This window comes from Hemibagrus wyckioides, linkage group LG18, assembly GCF_019097595.1.
Source record: "Hemibagrus wyckioides isolate EC202008001 linkage group LG18, SWU_Hwy_1.0, whole genome shotgun sequence".
In the NCBI taxonomy this organism is placed as follows: domain Eukaryota; kingdom Metazoa; phylum Chordata; class Actinopteri; order Siluriformes; family Bagridae; genus Hemibagrus; species Hemibagrus wyckioides.
In genome coordinates this window covers 15,094,018-15,111,392 of record NC_080727.1, presented here as the reverse complement: position 1 = coordinate 15,111,392, position 17,375 = coordinate 15,094,018, and the positions used below count along the sequence as shown (strand labels likewise).

The 17,375-nt window shown below is 42.4% G+C and overlaps 2 protein-coding genes across 2 annotated transcripts; one reads left to right on the top strand and one right to left on the bottom strand.

The window, feature by feature from the left end:
- Positions 1-2,945: 2,945 nt before the first annotated feature.
- nop14 (NOP14 nucleolar protein homolog (yeast)) lies at positions 2,946-14,005 on the top strand. The gene is made up of 19 exons (XM_058415008.1): positions 2,946-3,103; positions 4,788-4,976; positions 5,890-6,024; positions 6,430-6,571; positions 6,765-6,898; positions 6,988-7,119; positions 7,901-8,023; positions 8,250-8,375; positions 9,902-10,208; positions 10,290-10,420; positions 10,575-10,660; positions 10,781-10,916; positions 11,003-11,104; positions 11,214-11,367; positions 11,515-11,674; positions 12,897-13,044; positions 13,237-13,355; positions 13,456-13,611; positions 13,748-14,005. Exons 2-19 carry the CDS (start codon positions 4,794-4,796, stop codon positions 13,842-13,844), a joined length of 2,571 nt encoding a protein of 856 aa, XP_058270991.1. The 5' UTR covers positions 2,946-3,103; positions 4,788-4,793; the 3' UTR covers positions 13,845-14,005.
- A 686-nt stretch (positions 14,006-14,691) lies between these two features.
- LOC131368848 (vimentin) lies at positions 14,692-16,998 on the bottom strand. Its single transcript, XM_058415012.1, has 3 exons — positions 16,229-16,998; positions 15,256-15,927; positions 14,692-14,830 (listed from the first exon to the last, which is right to left on the bottom strand). The coding sequence occupies exons 1-3, from the start codon at positions 16,704-16,706 to the stop codon at positions 14,787-14,789; spliced, it is 1,194 nt and encodes a 397-aa protein (XP_058270995.1). The 5' UTR covers positions 16,707-16,998; the 3' UTR covers positions 14,692-14,786.
- Positions 16,999-17,375: the final 377 nt, after the last annotated feature.

The window sequence follows — 17,375 nt, the reverse complement described above, 5'->3', positions numbered from 1 at the left end:
TAAAAAACAGATCAAAGGGTTCAACATGGCCGCTGGTGCAGTTTACTGTGGGAACGCTGAGTGTGTGTATTCTACCCACAAGCAGCAGGTTTTCATAGCACCATGCTGGTACAGACAGACACACATACACACACACACACACACACACACAACACAACACAACACACACACACACACACAACACAACACACACACACACACCAGCTCACTGCAGGATGTTCATGCGCAGTGTGGTTGAGTAAATAAATGAATCTGGTTTTGATTAGAGGGGGGACAATGTAGGACACACACACACACACAAACACACACACACACAGAGCAAGGTAAACACTGCATGTGTGGTAACACTCTGTAGGTTTGTTTGCCTGTGTGTGTTTTAAACATGAAACAGGCATAAGGTAGAGAAGAGAAGAGAAGAGAAGAGAAGAGAAGAGAAGAGAAGAGAAGAGAAGAGAAGAGAAGAGGGGAAGAGAATAGAGAAGAGAAGAGAAGAGAAGAGAAGAGAAGAGAAGAGGGGAAGAGAATAGAAGAGAAGAGAAGATAAGAGAAGAGAAGAGAAGAGAAGAGAAGAGAAGAGGGGAAGAGAATAGAGGAGAGGAGAGAAGAGAAGAGAAGAGGGGAAGAGAATAGAGGAGAGAAGAGAAGAGAAGAGAAGAGAAGAGAAGAGAAGAGAAGAGAAGAGGAGATGAGAGGGGAAGAGAATAGAGGAGAGGAGAAGAGAAGAGAAGAGAAGAGAAGAGAAGAGAAGAGAAGAGAAGAGAAGAGAAGAGAAGAGAAGAGAAGATGAGAGGGGAAGAGAATAGAGGAGAAGAGAAGAGAAGAGGGGAGGAGAAGAGAAGAGGGGAAGAGAAGAGAAGAGAAGAGAAGAGAAGAGAAGAGAAGAGAAGAGAAGAGAAGAGAAGAGAAGAGAAGAGAAGAGAAGAGAAGATGAGAGGGGAAGAGAATAGAGGAAAAGAGAAGAGAAGAGAAGAGAAGAGAAGAGAAGAGAAGAGAAGAGAAGAGAAGAGAAGAGAAGAGAAGAGAAGAGAAGAGAAGAGAAGAGACATGCTGCCGGAGTTGTTGGTTTTCCAGCCAGTTGGCTTGTGTTTAATTGCGGGTGGAAATCATGGTCTCCTCACAGCTCTAGGGTCTCCTGCTCGATCCCAAGCTCAGGTTTCTGTCAGTCACATGCTCTCCCTGTGTCTGTGTGAGCTTCTTCTAGGTTTTCCAGGTTCTTCCTATTTCCCAAAAGCATGCAGGTAGGTGGATGGGGTACAGGTACAGTAAAGTACCCCTGATGTGTCCATGCTGCCCTGCGATGGACTGGAATCACATCCAGTATATATTTACACCTCACTCCCAGTGTTCTGTTTTATTTTAGGTTTTATTTATTGCCTTATTAACTACGTTTAGGGATATTGCTGGAAGATATAAACTATCTATCTATCTATCTATCTATCTATCTATCTATCTATCTATCTATCTATCTATCTATCTATCATGTTCTATCATGTCTGTCTGTTTATCTATCTATCTATCTATCTATCTATCTATCTATCTATCTATCTATCTATCTATCTATCTATCTATCTATCTATCTATCTATCATGTCTGTCTCTCTGTCTATCTATCTATCTATCTATCTATCTATCTATCTATCTATCTATCTATCTATCTATCTATCTATCTATCTATCTATCTATCTATCTGTCTGTCTGTCTGTTTGTAGTGTGTGTTTTCTGGGTGTGTAACGAGTGTTCTGTTGTTGCCCGTGGGTGTGTGTTCTGTCCATCCAACATTTTCTGATGAGGAAGACTTGATTAGCAGTGCAGGCTAACTGCACTAGCTACAGACACTCACCAGAGGCACCAACACCCTCTGCTTTTTTCCTTCTAAGCATTACTTTTTTTTTTGTATTTTTAACAAACAACACATTACAGTTATCCTGTTATATACAAATTAACTGGATATGACAGGATGTGATAAAAACCACTTCCTCCAGCTGTCCAAAACAATGCAAATGGATTTAGCTACTCTGAATTGCCCCCAGGGGTGAAGGAGTTTGGTAATGAGTATTAATGATGCCCTGCTGTTGCCTGGTGTTTCATATTGGATAATTTGTTGTACTTTGTGCCAAGTGTTATCAGGAATTGCTCTGGATCCACCACAACTCAGCGTTTGACCTGATAAATGAATACAGGCAGGATACAAAAGTCTTGAGCGGGGAGCTCATAGCACACATGCCATATGATTGCTCCAAGGAATAATTTGAGCTTAACATTTGTATTTGTTATATTTCATTTGAGTAGAGTTGAGAAAATCTCATTAAGCTGTGGCTTTCATACTTGCAGCAGCCGTTGAAATTGCAGCTCTGTGTCGTTTGTGTCAATAGAAAATAAACTGTCTGGTCTCATGTTGGTGCTCAGTAGTGTGGACATACGGTCCAGGAGCAGGAGCAGGTCTGATACCAGTGACTAGACTTCTGGTTCTGCATTTAGGGTTAGCTAAAGAAGTTTTAATATAAGAAAGAAAGAAAGAGAGAGAGAGAGAGAGAGAGAGAGAGAGAGAGGGGAGAAAGAAAGAAAGAAAGAAAGAAAGAAAGAAAGAAAGAAAGAAAGAAAGAAAGAAAGAAAGAAAGAAAGAAAGAAAGAAAGGAGGACTCCTTCCATTAAACACAGTTTTATTAGTTTTATTTTATCAGTATTAATTTCTTTAGTTTTCTTTATGTTTTTGTAAGTGTGATTGGGATGAGTCTCCAGCTGTGATTGGGATGAGTCTCCAGCTACCTAATAAAATTCATCAAGCAACGCAATTTTAAAAAATGAAAAACCTTGCATGTTTTCAGAGCGAGAGAGAAACATCATGCTGAATTCTTCAGCGCCTTCAGACTTCATTCCGTTAGCCACACACAGGCTGTGGCGGTGCAATTCCCCTCCTGTCCACTAGGTGGCGCGATGACCCGGGTTTAGTCCTGTTCTGAGTTTTGACCTTAGGGGTTCGACACGCCGGAGTGTGTTGCTATGTGGACCACGTGAATTCAGCTAACTCAGTGATGGATTAAATCTGTTAAAGAAAGCTGTCACTTCAGCTCATTTCATTTTTTGAGGCTTAGAATTCATTTTAGGTAAGTACTTGTTGGGAAATAGGCTAGCTCCCGAGCTAAGAAATACCATTGTGCTACTGTTGATATGATTCCCGAAGCTAATCGAGCTAGCTGTTTACATTAGCTGTTGAATTCAACTTAGCCACAGAACAATCAAGGGTGTTTAACAGAATACTACAGCTCTTTTTTATCATCATCTATTTTATAATTTTTTACATCAGCGTCTTTTTTATAATGTTCGTTTTAACTGAAGTGTGACTGGGTTTCCGAGGCTGTGTGAGAGGAAGGTGTTTATCATTTGCCACCAGAGCTTTACTGTAACACTATAACTGTTATACATTGCATTAGAGAGAGAGAGAGAGAGAGACAGAAATGGAGATCCATTATCCCGGGTTCAGCCACTTTGAGGTTGGAGTGGAAGAACTCGATTGTCCTGCACAGAGCTCTGACCACAACCCACCTGGACACCTTTGGGATGAACCTGAGATCTGACTGCACCCCAAGTCGGTGCCTGATGCTCTTGTGGCTGAATGAACACAAATCCCCTCAGCCGTGCTGCAACATCTAGTGAAATCCTTCCCAGAAGTTTGTTATAGCAGAAAGGAACTTTTAATGCTTCAGTATACCAAGACATTTTGGACAACTTTGTGGGAACAGTTTGGGGATGACCCCTTCCTGTTCCAACATTACTGCGCACCAGTGCACAAAGCAAGGTCCATAAAGACATGGATGAGCAAGTTTGGTGTTTAGGAACTTGACTGGTCTGTGTCCTGACCTCAACCTGAACATTTTAGGATGAATTAGAGTGGACACTGTGAGCCAGGCCAAAACTGGGGCGTCTGCCTTTACATGCACATGAATTTAATATGGAGTTGACCTGCTATTTGCAGTTATAACAGCTTCAACTCTTCTGGGAAGGCTTTCCACAGGGTTTAGGAGTGTGTTTATGGGAATTTTTGACCATTCCTCTAGAAGTGCATTTGTGAGGTCAGGCACAAATGATGAGACGAGATGGCCCGGCTCACAGTCTCCACTCTAATTCATCCCAAAGGTGTTCTATCAGGTTGAGGTCAGGACTCTGTGCAGGCCAGTCAAGTTCCTCCACACCAAACTCGCTCATCCATGTCTTTATGGACCTTGCTTTGTGCACTGGTGCGCAGTTATGTTGGAACAGGAAGGGGTCATCCCCAAACTGTTCCCACAAAGTTGGGAGCATGAAATTGTCCAAAATGTCTTGGTATGCTGAAGCATTAAGAGTGCCTTTCACTGGAACTATAGGGACTGAGCCCAACCCCTAAAACAACACTGGAATTCAATGATTTGGAGGGGTGTCCCAAAACTGTTGGCAATACAATGTATGTGTCAAGTGTCCACATGTATTTGGCCATATAGTGTAGGACTTTGGATAACATTCGTGGCTTCTATGCTGTTAGAATCATTTGCCAAGTGCTTTGTTTTGGGACATGGAGCTTATAATGCTTCGTCTTGACACTACTGACAGCAAGCTACAAATTTTAGTACGACTATCTAGTCTAGGCGTTAATCTGCAATGAACACAGCTTTTAGTGATGATGATGATGATGATGATTGCATGACTTTTTTCTTTTCTCCAGAGAAAACTGAGGTTTTTTATTTGGAGATCTGTGTCATTGGTTAATCCTGGCTGAAGGAATACAAGCCGTTCTATTGATTGTTTCTGTTTCAGTGTGCAATGGGGAAGCCAGTGAAGAAAAGGAGCGTGTGTGATAAAGTGCGAAAGAGTAGTGCACATGAGCAGATTAAGACCAACCCGTTTGAGGTGAAGATCAACAAGAAGAAGTTTGAAGTTTTGGGTCGAAAAGGCAAACATGATGTGGGACTGCCAGGCGTGTCTCGCTCTAAAGCTCATAACAAGGTAAGACCTGTCTTCCACTCTGTCTCACTTTAATTTTCAAGATAACACCTTATCTTATGCCCTGTCTCTCACTCTGTCACACTCATTCTCTGACTCTAATTCTCACTCTAAACGTCATATCAGTATAACACCTGTTTTATGTTCTGTCTCACTCAGTTTCTGACTCTAATTCTCTAAAGCTCCTGACAATGTGACACCTCTCGTGCACTGCATCACGCTCTTTCTCTTGCTCTCAGTATAAAGCCCGTAACAAATTAACACCTGTCTCACCTTCTGCCTTACTCTGTCCCACTCCCATTCTAACTCGAATTCTTACTCTAAAGCTCATAACAGTGTAACATCTGTTTCACTCTCTCTGTCTCACTCTAATTATCAAGATAACACCTCTCTTATGCTCTGTCTTTCACTCTGTCACACTTATTCTCTGACTCTAATTCTCACTCTAAACATCATATCAATCTATCACCTGTTTTATGTTCTGTCCCACTCAGTTTCTGACTCTAATTCCCTAAAGCTCATAACAATGCGACGCCTCTCACGCTCTGTCTCACGCTCTGTCTCACGCTCTGTCTCACGCTCTGTCTCACGCTCTGTCTCACGCTCTGTCTCACGCTCTGTCTCACGCTCTCATTATAAATCCTGTAACAAAATAACACCTGTCTCACCTTCTGCCTCACTCTTGTCTCACTCACATTCTAACTCTAATTCTCTGTCTCATGCTCAGCATCCCACTTTCCAAGAGCTTTTCTTCACCACTGCCACATCTAGCTTGTTCATTATGGTCTTGTGTCTAAACCATCTACATCTATATATGTGGATTTCTCGGAAGCTACTTTGTGATATTGTCTTAGTTTTCCCAATAAAACTGAAATCAGCTTGTTTGTTTTGTGTGTGTGTGTGTGTGTGTGCGCAGCGTAAAAACACCCTGCTGAAAGAGTTCAGAATGAAAAACAAAGCGAACTCCTTCATCGACCGGCGTTTTGGAGAGTACGACATCAAGATGGCACCTGAGGACAAAATTCTGAAGAGATTTGCCATGGAGAGACAGGTAACAGTGCAGTGAGACAGGTGCACTTAACCCAGTAGGAATATTAATATTCTGCTTGTAAATGATCTGTTAAAGGAGCTGGAATTAAAGGGATATAAGAAAGGAATAATTTTATTCCAAATGGAGTCGAATGTAGCGGCAGACTCCTCCATAAATGTTGAATAAACATCTTCTTAGAGAAAACTTCACCGTTTTAATCACTTTATTAGGGTTAGATTATTTGGATCATTCATTAATATAAACCTGCGACTGGAAGCTGCACTACTGTCAGAGCTGCTGTTACACAAAACCTTTCTGACCAATCAGAATCCAGTATCTGACAGTGCTGTGGGATAAAGAGACATACAGGAATAATATAACACTGTGTTGTGTTTATATATTTTCTGATTGTGTGTGTATACACAGCGTACTCAGCAGAAGAAGGACATGTTTAATCTGAACGATGAGGAGGAATTAACACATTACGGACAGTCGCTGGCTGAGATGGAGAAGTTTACAGACGGAGTGGACAGCGAGAGCGACTCGGAGGAGAAAGGCCTGCTGTCTGGTTAGAACACACACACATTATATATATATATATATATATATATATATATATATATATATATATATATATATATATATATATATATATATATATATATATATATATATATATATATATATATATGGAGATATGGAGATATGGAGATATATAAACACAACAAAATGTAACCGTATAATAATGTGTGTGTGTGAAGCTGAAATCACGGCGTCACACTTCGGAGGAGGCGGGGGGCTGCTGAGGAAGAAAACCGGCGAAGAAGAGGAGGCAAAAAACAAGAGCCGTCAGGAGCTCATCGAGGAGCTCATCCTCAAATCCAAACAGGAGAAGGTGAAGAACACACAGCAGCAACAACATCTGTAACTAATGATGCCAAAGCTCGTGATTATTGTAACGGTTATGATGCGTGTCGTTTACAGAGAGAACGTCAGACACTGAAAGAGGAGACACATGAACTGACGGAGAAACTGGATCAGGAGTGGAAGTCCATCCAGAGCCTTCTGGCACGGAAAACTCCCAAAGAACGGGAGGAGGAGAAGGACAAACCGAAGGTGAGGAGGAGAGGGACAGGAATAACATCATAACACAGTAACAGCATCTTGATTGTACAGCATGTAGGGATTACAGTAACAGTCTTTTCTGTTTTTATTATTTATATTCATGTTAATAGACACTGTTTATTACATAATGGTACTATGTTATTAACATTGTAATTACTACAATAATATTCTGTTATGAATGACTCTGGCTCCATCTCAGTCAGCTCCCTAGCTTGTATATCAGTATATTGTGTCCATGAGTTCGGGCACTGGTAAGGACTCGGTACACATTGGGACATTGATGAAAACCCAATTCTATAAAATATTGAATTGTCCTAAATTTGTTAGCTCAATCATACACCTCATGCAAGCAGGATTGAACTAGTGATTTCTTTTAATGATTAAACATGTTTTCAGTAGGGGAACGTAGTCAGCATCGATGCTTCCTGGTTATTTTATTTTATAGGGAGAGAAAACATTTTAGTGGACCGCAAGGATTTTGAATCGAGAGAGACGGCAGTAAAAATGGCCGACTCCCCGATAAGTGCCCTGACTTTGTCCAATCTCTGAGCATGACAGTTCACTGAGCCCGCTGCTTTCTGATAGGTCAGATACAGTAAAATGCCCATTAGAGGTCAGAGATTATCTTAATCCTGCAGAAGAGTGAAAAATGACTTTGTCAAACCTACAGTGTCTCCTTCAAGCCTAGCAACTGTTTTAAGAGTAATTTAGTGTAGGGGCAGATTCCCTGTTCTGTCTTTACATGATCATTCATGTTGGTGTGTGTGTGTAGCTGGATGAATATGACATGATGGTGCGGGAGTTGGGATTCGAGATGAAAGCACAGCCGTCTGAGAAACTCAAAACTGCAGAGGAGATCGCCAGAGAGGAGCGAGAGAGACTGCAGAAACTGGAGGTAACACACAAGACCCTGCACACACACCTAATTTGCTTCTGACCATCATGTGTCTCTCACACTACACAAATACAGCTTTGTCCACAACACAGGACTTCATAAGACTGTCCTCACACACAGGTGCAAACATGCTGCCTGCTTAGGGAACAACTTCTAGAACACAGTTAAGAAATGAGGGGAACTTTGATATAGTGTGTGTGTTTTGTGTTTGTGTTGCATTCTACAGGCAGACAGACGGAGGAGAATGGAGGGAGAGGTGGAGGAAAACCCCAAACACACACACATGTCGGCTGACGACCTCAACGACGGATTCATCCTCGACAAGGACGATCGCAAAACACTGTCCTACCAGGTACACACAAACACACACACACACACACACCAGACAAGTAGATTTAAGAAGCAAAAAATTGACTTCTTGTTGGCTTTGGGTTTTCATTTGGGGATGCCCCTTAGTGCCATAAGTGTAGCATGAGTGTCTCTTTCTGCTGTATTGCACACATCACCTGAGACGTGATCTGCCTTTTTTTGTTTTTTTAAACGAGGTAGCTACATTAGCTTTCACAGACAACAGATCATCTTTTCAGGTTTGATGTAGCACCATGTAAGATGTGAATGTGGGTAAACATGTCTAAGGAGAAATAAATGCAAGATTTTTCATCGACAAGATGCACGATTTTAGCCCTGACTTTCAGTCTCTGACTAGTTTTGCAAAGTCGCCGACAAACGCCCAAAATCAAGGCAAGTAGGAGCTCATGCACGCGAGTGACAATCGTGCAATGTGAATTACCAAAGACGCGATCTGAGTCACAGATGGCCATGAATTATTTGGCATGCTAAATATCTGGACCTGTTGGAGACTCAAAATCCTGCAGTGTGAAAGGAGTTCTGACTGAAAAATACCTCGGCGATGACCTACAGCCAATGAGAGCGAGATACAGGGCAGCGGTCAGTTCGGGGAGGAGTTATAGACCCCAATATCAGCAAGCATGGCTTCGGTTGGAGCACAATATTATAGTTTAATAGAGTTTATAGATTTTTATCAGAAATGTCTTGAATATAGTTATATCAGAATAAATGCGCTTTACAATTACATCAAACAGAAATAAAGCAGAAATATTTACTTGACCAGTCACAGCAGCAGCACAAAATTATTCATTTGGTCAGTTATACAGAACGCACAGTCCTTGTTCCCCGCACTGACCATTTGGATGGTGAACTTTTTGCAGGGTTCTATTTTGCAGAACTCTCACATCACGTGTGATCTTGCTTTATTTCTTTATCACTTCTCACGTACATTCGGTTGTGAAACGCAGTTTGCGGACCAGACAGAGTTGTTGGTGATTCTTCCTATTGTGAAGTCCTGCAGTGTGAAAGCTCCCGTCACCAATCCATCGTCCCGTGTGAACACAGCAGAGACTGAATGCTACCCTAGATAGTCATGCAGTGTGAAAACAACCGTGATCCGACCGCTTTAAAAATCGTACAGTGTAAACTCAGCATTAGTTAACTCTTATTTTTAACAACTGGCCGATCAGAAGCTTCTAAAAGTCATTACATCAGTTTCTGGAATCCTCCAGACTGTGTGAAGAGCCAGTCAAATCTTGCTAGTGGTGTATGTAGATTTTGCCCCATTGGAATTCTGATGTAGTGAATTATAACTGAAAGAAATCTGTTTCTCTTTGATTGTTCTAAATTTACCTCTGATGTGAATTATGTAGATGCTTCAATTGGCTTAGCTAAAGAAACGTATGACAAAAGGAAATGTGAAGCCTAGTTGTATCTTAACTTTAACCTTTACAGACTTTTATTTATAGAAATACGTTTTTAGAAAGGAAGACTACTACTAACTCCCCCACACACATTTCTCTCGTGTAGGATGGGAAGTGGAACATTGGGGAAGAGGAAGGTGAAGAAGGAGATGATGAAGAGGAGGAAAATATAGATGAAGAAGGTGAGGATGATGGTGATGAGGATGGTGATGGCGGAAGTGATGATGAAGACAACGAGGACGAAGAAGATGATGATGACCACGATCACTCTGACCTGGAAGACAGCCAAGATGATGAGGTAGAGGAAGATGAAGAGAAAGAGACTAGTGCTGAAGTGAAGCACACTCTAAGCGAAGAGGAGAGGAGAGCGATTCAGGACACAGCCCGTGCAGAGCTTCCCTACACCTTCACAGGTACAGAGTGACAGAGAGGGAGAGCTATACAGATTTTTGGATGGGGAAGAGACTGAGATGATGTGTGTGTGTGTGTGTTAGCTCCTGAGTGTTATGCAGATCTGAAGGCGATGCTGCAGGGTCACTCAGCTGATGACCAGCGGATAATATTGGAGAGAACGAAGAAGTGCAATCATCCCAGTCTGGCTGTAGGAAACAAAGCTAAATTAGAGGTAACCTTCTGCATCATCCAGTTTAATGTAGTTACATCATTTCCTGTTTTTTCTTCCAAAGTGAGTATTCATTACCTCCGTAATTTCCTGAGATGTTTCAGCCTTTCACGGCGTGTGGGTCAGGTTTAATGTATCTTTTATGTAACGTTTACAGAAGTTATTTGGCTTCCTGTTGGAGTATGTAGGTGATCTGGCAACCCACAATCCCCCAGAGCTCACCACCATTAACACACTCATCCCGTAAGTGTGTGTATGTTTTCCATAATTGTTAACCAATCATTTTACATGGAATAAAAACAAAATTTCTCTCTCTCTCTCTCTCTCTCTCTCTCTCTCTCTGTCTGTCTGTCTGTCTCATAGGCAGATCTATTCTCTGTCTCAGCTCTTTCCTGAAGCAGCGTGTCGGGTGATGCAGTCTCTGATTGCCGATGCTGCTCACAGCATGGAGGAGAGTATAGAGGTTAAAGGTCGTGCTGCAATCCCAGGCCTGGATATGGTATATATATTCGTGAATCTATATATACACAGTATGACTATAGGATATGGTGTGATGTAAGAAGTAACAGATGTGTGTGTGTGTAGCTCATCTACCTGAAGATCGTCACTCTTCTGTTTCCTACATCTGATTTCCGTCATCCGGTGACAACACCAGCCTTCCTCTATATCAGCCAGGCTCTCACTAAGGTAGTGTGTTGCTGTCGCTGGTGCGTCGTGTAGAGACATTACTGTGTGTGTATGTGGGCCCAAAACTCAACCCCATTAAATTGTGTGTTTGTGTCTTTCTCTCACACAGTGTGCGGTCGTGTCACTGGAGAACGTGTGCGCAGGTCTGATCCTGTGTTGTATAGCAGTGGAGTGTGTTTCCCTCTCCAAGCGCTTTATCCCTGAGCTCATTAACTACCTGCTGGGACTCCTGCACCTTGCTGCCCCCTCACACACCTGCACAGGTAATATGCACATCTGTACAAATAGCACAGACATCTGTGCAAATAGCACACACACACTTGCACATATGAAGCAGTATACACTAATGAGGCTGAGACTCCGTTAAGTTTTTTCCCCGTAGGATTTAATGTTTAAGTGTGTGTGTTTAGATTACCAGGTGGTTCCTCCATTCAGGCCACAGGGGAAGAGCAGTGAGCTGCTGCATGTGTGTGATCCACAGTCTGCTCACAGCTGGACCAAGAAAAGCATCTCACTGTCATCTGCACACAGAATTACAGCTACAACTGAGAAGGAAAGAGACCATTACAGGTAACATATACACACACACACACACACATTCACGCACAGAGGCACACCACTGCATATAGCATGCATACACACACACTACTATAGGTATGTAATACATGTACTACTGTTAGATGTGATAAACACACCACTACACATGTGACACACACATATACACCTCTAACAAGAATGTAATCCATGTATTACTACCATATACAATGCATACACACTCCACACACACACACACGTTATGTACACACTTCTGCAGGTAACACACACAAAAGCTTGGCTTTATACACACATAGTGTGAGCCTGGTTTAAAGGATCTTATCTGCTAGTGGATTGCTTCCTTGACATGAGCATTTGAAATTCAAGTTCCATCTGTATGTTTTAATGGAAATTCTCACAGTCATCTGAGAAGGTTTAAACAGTGTAAAGGTGTGTGTGTGTGTTAGTGTGTTAATTAGCACTCCTCTGAGTTTCTCATCTTTCAGAGAGCGGCAATGCATCATGACGATGACTAAAATGTTTATTTTAGTGTGTGAAGTTTCCACACACACAATCTTTACACTGTAAACCTTCTCGGATCATATTAGACCAAATATTTCTTTTTGCTCATTTTAACAGTGAGAGTTTCAACACACATCTTTCCATTGTTCATATACTGAAATCAATTGTAATAATATATTTAAAATCTATTTATAAAATTGTTAGACAAAAAAGGCATTAAAGCCGTAAAATGTGGAATTTTTTTTATCTCTTGAATGAATGAAAATCATCTTTAGAATGAATTAGAATTTTTACTGTAAAGTAGCCCTCCTCTATGGGGCAGTGGTAGCTCAAGTGGTTAAGGCTCTGGGTCGTTGACCGGAAGATCGGGGTTCAAGCCCCAAGCTGCGATTGTTGAGCAAGGCCCTACCCCTATCTGCTCCGGGGGCACTGCATCATGGCTGACCCTGCGCTCTGACCCCAACCCCCAAGGCTGGGATATGTGAAGAAAGAATTTCACTGTGCAATAATGTATATGTGACAAATAAAGGCAACTTAACTTATCTCACTCACCATCATAGCCTCACCTCACTAATGCTCTTTTGCCTGAATAAGCTGAGACACACTCCTTTTTCTTATTGAAAGATTCTATTGGTCAAGTTTTAACATATATTTAGGCCCTTGTCTTTGTTTTTAAAAGTCTAAACTGTCTGAAAACACAATGAAAGCTTGACATTTTATTCTTTACTTAATGCAGGTTGTCTGTGCTTTACGTATGTTTGGATTTGGTAAAGAGATGCACAACGCTTTATCAACAACTTCCTGCCTACCAGCACGTCTTCCAGCCAATCAGAATCCTCCTGGCTAAACATCTTCCTGTTACGGATTTCCCATCAGCCCTGCAGGTGAGCAGCAGACAGTATCTCAGAACAAAACCCATTAACACTATACTAGCCTACTAGCTAATATTCACCAGTTTGCACTTGACATTGGACCTCTACAAAGCTGTACACACTCTAATTCAAATAAAATGAAAAACTAGCATGGATATTTAGTTGTAGGCATATAAACAGGTTTTATGCATGCCATGTTTGTAGGAGCTGCACAAAGAAATCCTCGAGGCCATTCCAGAGACACCGTCCCAGCATGCACCACTGGTATTTGACAAGAAGAAGCCCATCCCTCTCAAACTGCTGCAGCCCAAAGTGGTGGAAGTGTGAGTGCACATGCAGCGAGTGTGTGTGTGAGATTGTAGTAAGCATGCGACTTGAACAGTGTTGATTCACGAATATTCATTCGGTGTTTCTGGCATTCAGGCTGGACTATGGGAAAAAACGAGGGAACACAAAGGAGGAGAAAGAGAGAGAGCGACTGAAACACAAGTATAAGAAAGAGTTTAAAGGTGCTCTGAGGGAGATAAGGAAGGACACACGCTTCCTCGCTCACACCAAACTGTCTGACGTGATGCGCAGGTTAGTGCACTACAGATCACACACACACAGTCTAATTGAAGTGTCTAAATGTGATTTAAGAGGAGGTTTTTCTATCATTACGGAAGCAGTTCTGATTATATGCAGCGTCCTGAAGAAGTGTGCATGTTTATAACAGGGACGCGGAGAGGAAGAGGAAGGTGAAGGATCTGTACAGTAGTTTGGCCAATCAGGAGGGTGAGTGGAAAGCAATGAAGAAAAGGAAGAAGAAGTGATGTGACAGCGCAAACCCCACTTCCTATGTGAAAATCTGAAACTGTGTACAGTTCAGCGTTGTGAGAACGGCGTGATGGAGCAATACACACTTTTTATTCTGCTTGAACCAGTTTGTACATTGTGGTAATGAGCAAGTATTAAACCCATACAGTAACTTTTGTGATATTTGTGCGTGTGATTGTGTGTGTATGTGTGAGAGAGAGATTTAATTCCAATTTTCTTATATAGTAATAAATTAACTGAAGAAATATTGATTGTACACCAGTTATCAAACACGCTCTTATGGGTGACCCTGTGCCCATGATAGCTTCAGATATTTATTTGTGGTTAACAGGAGTGGAAGCCAGTGTGGTCTTCTGCAGTTGTAGCTCATACACAGTAAAGGTTGATGTTTTGTGCATGCATGGATGCTTATCTGATCACCACAGGTATGAAGGGTGAGTATATGAGGTATTATATTCTTCCTGGCAGCTTAGGCCAATCTGACCATTCTGATCTCTCTGACCAGCAGTGTGTTTCCACTCACGCAGTTATTACTCACGCAATGTTTTTTGTTTTTCGCACCTGTGTTCTGAAATACTCAAACCAGCTCAACCATCACACAGTTAAACTCAGAGATCAAACTCTGAACATTATCTATATGTTATAAACATTAGCTAAAGCTCGTGATCACGATTTTTTTGTGCATTGTGCTGCTGCCACGTGATTGGCTGATTTAGATAAACGTGCAAGTATACAAGTGGATGGTGAGCATCTAAATATTACTCCGACATTTCGCCTGGTTTGGTCTGAATCACCACACATGCTACCTCAGTAATGCAGTCAAGTCAAGCTTTATTAAGATGTGTTCAGGACAGTTACAGCAGGTTTTAGGTGAAGGACATCTCAGGTGGCGTAGTTAATGATGGTGCAGTCAGTGTGTGTGTTGCGTGTTAAGTGTTTTAGGCCGATTCTTGAACTGCGGCTGAAGGAGTTGCAGAAGTTCCTGAAGAATAAAGAGGAACAAACAAACTTATTTTAGTAAAACATATATGAAGAGGAACAGCAGCACAAGCAGGTTTTAATCTGTATTTAGTTGTGACATATTTCTCCTTATAACGTTGTCTATATCAATTTACTATAGCTATGTACAGCAGATCTGGTCAACTAAACGAGCTTTATATATAAATTAATGACTCAGTAAAGACCCACTCCCTCTCTCACTCATACACACACACACACACACACACAGACCGTGTGTTCTACACTAGGGACCATAAAGTTTTTTCACCCTACCACGGAAACCACCCTAGAAGAACCATTAACCATCCAAATAAGGAAGCCTTTTGAACAAAGACTTAGACTACTATGGTCTAGTAGACTTGGTACTGATTGGTCAGAATGGATCCTGTATCTCACGTGTGACCCCACCTGCCGTGCTCTCGCTGACTGAGATCCCGAGTCGTTGCTCTTCTCCCTCCAGAAGTTTCCTGTAGGTGGCAATCTCCGCGTCTAACTTGAGTTTGATATTAAGCAGCTCCTGGTAATCTGCGAGGTATTTGCCCATCTCTATCTTGGTTTCACACAGCTGGTTCTCGAGCTGAGTGATCATAGCCTCCAGGTTGGACACCTTGTCCAAATGAGCCACCTCCATGTCATCTAACTGCTGCTCCAGAGCGGCGTTTTTGGCCCGAAGAGCATCAATTTGGTTCTGCAGGTCAGACACTTCGCTGCTCAGGGTGCTGATCTGTTCCTTCATGGTGCTCATCTGGGTCTCGCGTTTGACGGCACTCTCTTTTAGTGTGTCAAATTTTCCTTTGTACCACTTCTCTGCCTCCTGGACATTGCGTGCAGCAACAGCTTCGATCTCGGCACGCGTCTTGCGCAGGTGAGCGGCTAAATCGGGCCGATCCGAGTCGAGCTCCACCGACACCTTCGATTCCTCAATCTGCTTCATTAGCTCGGCCACTTCCTCACTGTGCAGCTTCTTCAGGAACTCGATCTCAGCCACCAGCTGCTCCACACGTCTCTCCAGGTCAGCCTTCTGCAGCGTGGCGTTGTCCACGTCCTCACGGAATTCACGCAGGATCATCTCTGCCTCCTCTGTGAACCAAACACCACATTTATCTTCAGCCAGTTTTTTGTTATTTTTTTCAAATTGTCTTATATTTTCTATGTCCTGACATTGGCTATTGTTGTTTGTACACTACAGTGAATGAGAGCTGACTGATTTGTGATGCTCCTTACATTCATTTGATGATTATTTTAACAAGAATTAAAATCAACACAAAGATTTATTAAGCTTGAGTGTGCAGTATGCTGCAGTTCTGTCTTGTAATGATTTTAAGCTGTCATTGATTGTATTAAACCCTGCTAAATAATGCTTGTTAGTGTTTGGAGTCACCTTTAAGTGCGAGCTCTTCCTCCAGCTTCATGGTCCAGAGCTCCACTTCCTCCTCCACATATCCTCTCTCGATATCAGCCGCTCCTTTCTCAGCGGTCAGTGCTGCGATCAGGTCCTTCATTTCCTTAAATTTGGCCTCATACTCCTCACCCAGTCCTCCTGGTCCTGCCTTGTATTGACTTTGCAGGTTCTGCAGCTCCTCCCTGAGCGCCGCGTTCCTCTGCTCCAGAGCCTGAACCTTCTCAATGTAGCCGGCGAATCGCGCGTTAAGTATCTGCATCTCCTCTTTCTCGTTAGCATGATGCTGATGAAGCTCTGTGCCGATCTCCACGGCGGCGCCTCCCTGGAAACCGGCGCGTCCGCGGGCCGCCGAGGAGGACGATGAAGCTCTGCAGCGGGTTGGAGACGGGCTCTGGACCCGCATCCTGCTGGACCCGCTCACTGTTAGAGTCTTCTGAGAATAGCAGCTTCCTCTCATGGTTGAAGTTGGAAGTTGTTAGCACTTCTAGTCTTTCTGTCTTGGTTAGCGTCCTTCTGAGCTCGAGCAGGTTGATCGTGTGCCACTGGATGGAGGATTAGCTCTTTTATACAGCAAACAGGAATGTAGCAGAACCTTCTGAAAGTCTCATCCTCCGCTGACATGCTGTAAATGCAGATGATGACGCTCCTTCCAAAGCTCCACAGCTGTGAGGTCTCATTAGTGAACAGAGCAGCGGAGGCCATTGCACCCACATGCTACATAGCAACTTTAGCTCGTGCAGCTGCTATTTTTACACAACAGACAGCGCAAGAAAAACTGCTGGTTATAAACGATATCATTAATGTAGGTTTTAAGTGACACTAGATAGCATCTCACTGACAGAAACAGAGAAATGGTGAGACTGGAACCCACACCCTGTTCATTACATTATGTTAGAACTCCACTATTTAGTAGACAGAGATTCATTCATATCTTTAAACAACAAAATGTCAGAAATAAAATTGGAAACGTATCAGAAGTTGGGTTGCATCCTCATGTGGAGGAGAAGAGCGGCTGAAAAGTTCATTTCCTTCAATACAACATCACGTGTGGGGGGGGGCTTTATAATACATGTGAATCTTTGTTTTGCTTGTAATTAAAATTATAAAGATTTAATCATGCAGCTTA

What these genes read in the sequence shown, in the direction of transcription:
- nop14 (XM_058415008.1), top strand. Translation starts at nt 4,794, where the DNA reads ATGGGGAAGCCAGTGAAGAAAAGGAGCGTGTGTGATAAAGTGCGAAAG. An exon ending in AGGAGAAGGACAAACCGAAG is followed by an intron (nt 7,120 to 7,900) that starts GTGAGGAGGAGA and finishes GTGTGTGTGTAG; the next exon opens with CTGGATGAATATGACATGAT. An exon ending in CAATCCCAGGCCTGGATATG is followed by an intron (nt 10,917 to 11,002) that starts GTATATATATTC and finishes GTGTGTGTGTAG; the next exon opens with CTCATCTACCTGAAGATCGT.
- LOC131368848 (XM_058415012.1), bottom strand. Translation starts at nt 16,706, where the DNA reads ATGAGAGGAAGCTGCTATTCTCAGAAGACTCTAACAGTGAGCGGGTCC. An exon ending in GGAAGAGCTCGCACTTAAAG is followed by an intron (nt 15,928 to 16,228) that starts GTGACTCCAAAC and finishes TTTGGTTCACAG; the next exon opens with AGGAGGCAGAGATGATCCTG. An exon ending in AGTCAGCGAGAGCACGGCAG is followed by an intron (nt 14,831 to 15,255) that starts GTGGGGTCACAC and finishes TTTATTCTTCAG; the next exon opens with GAACTTCTGCAACTCCTTCA.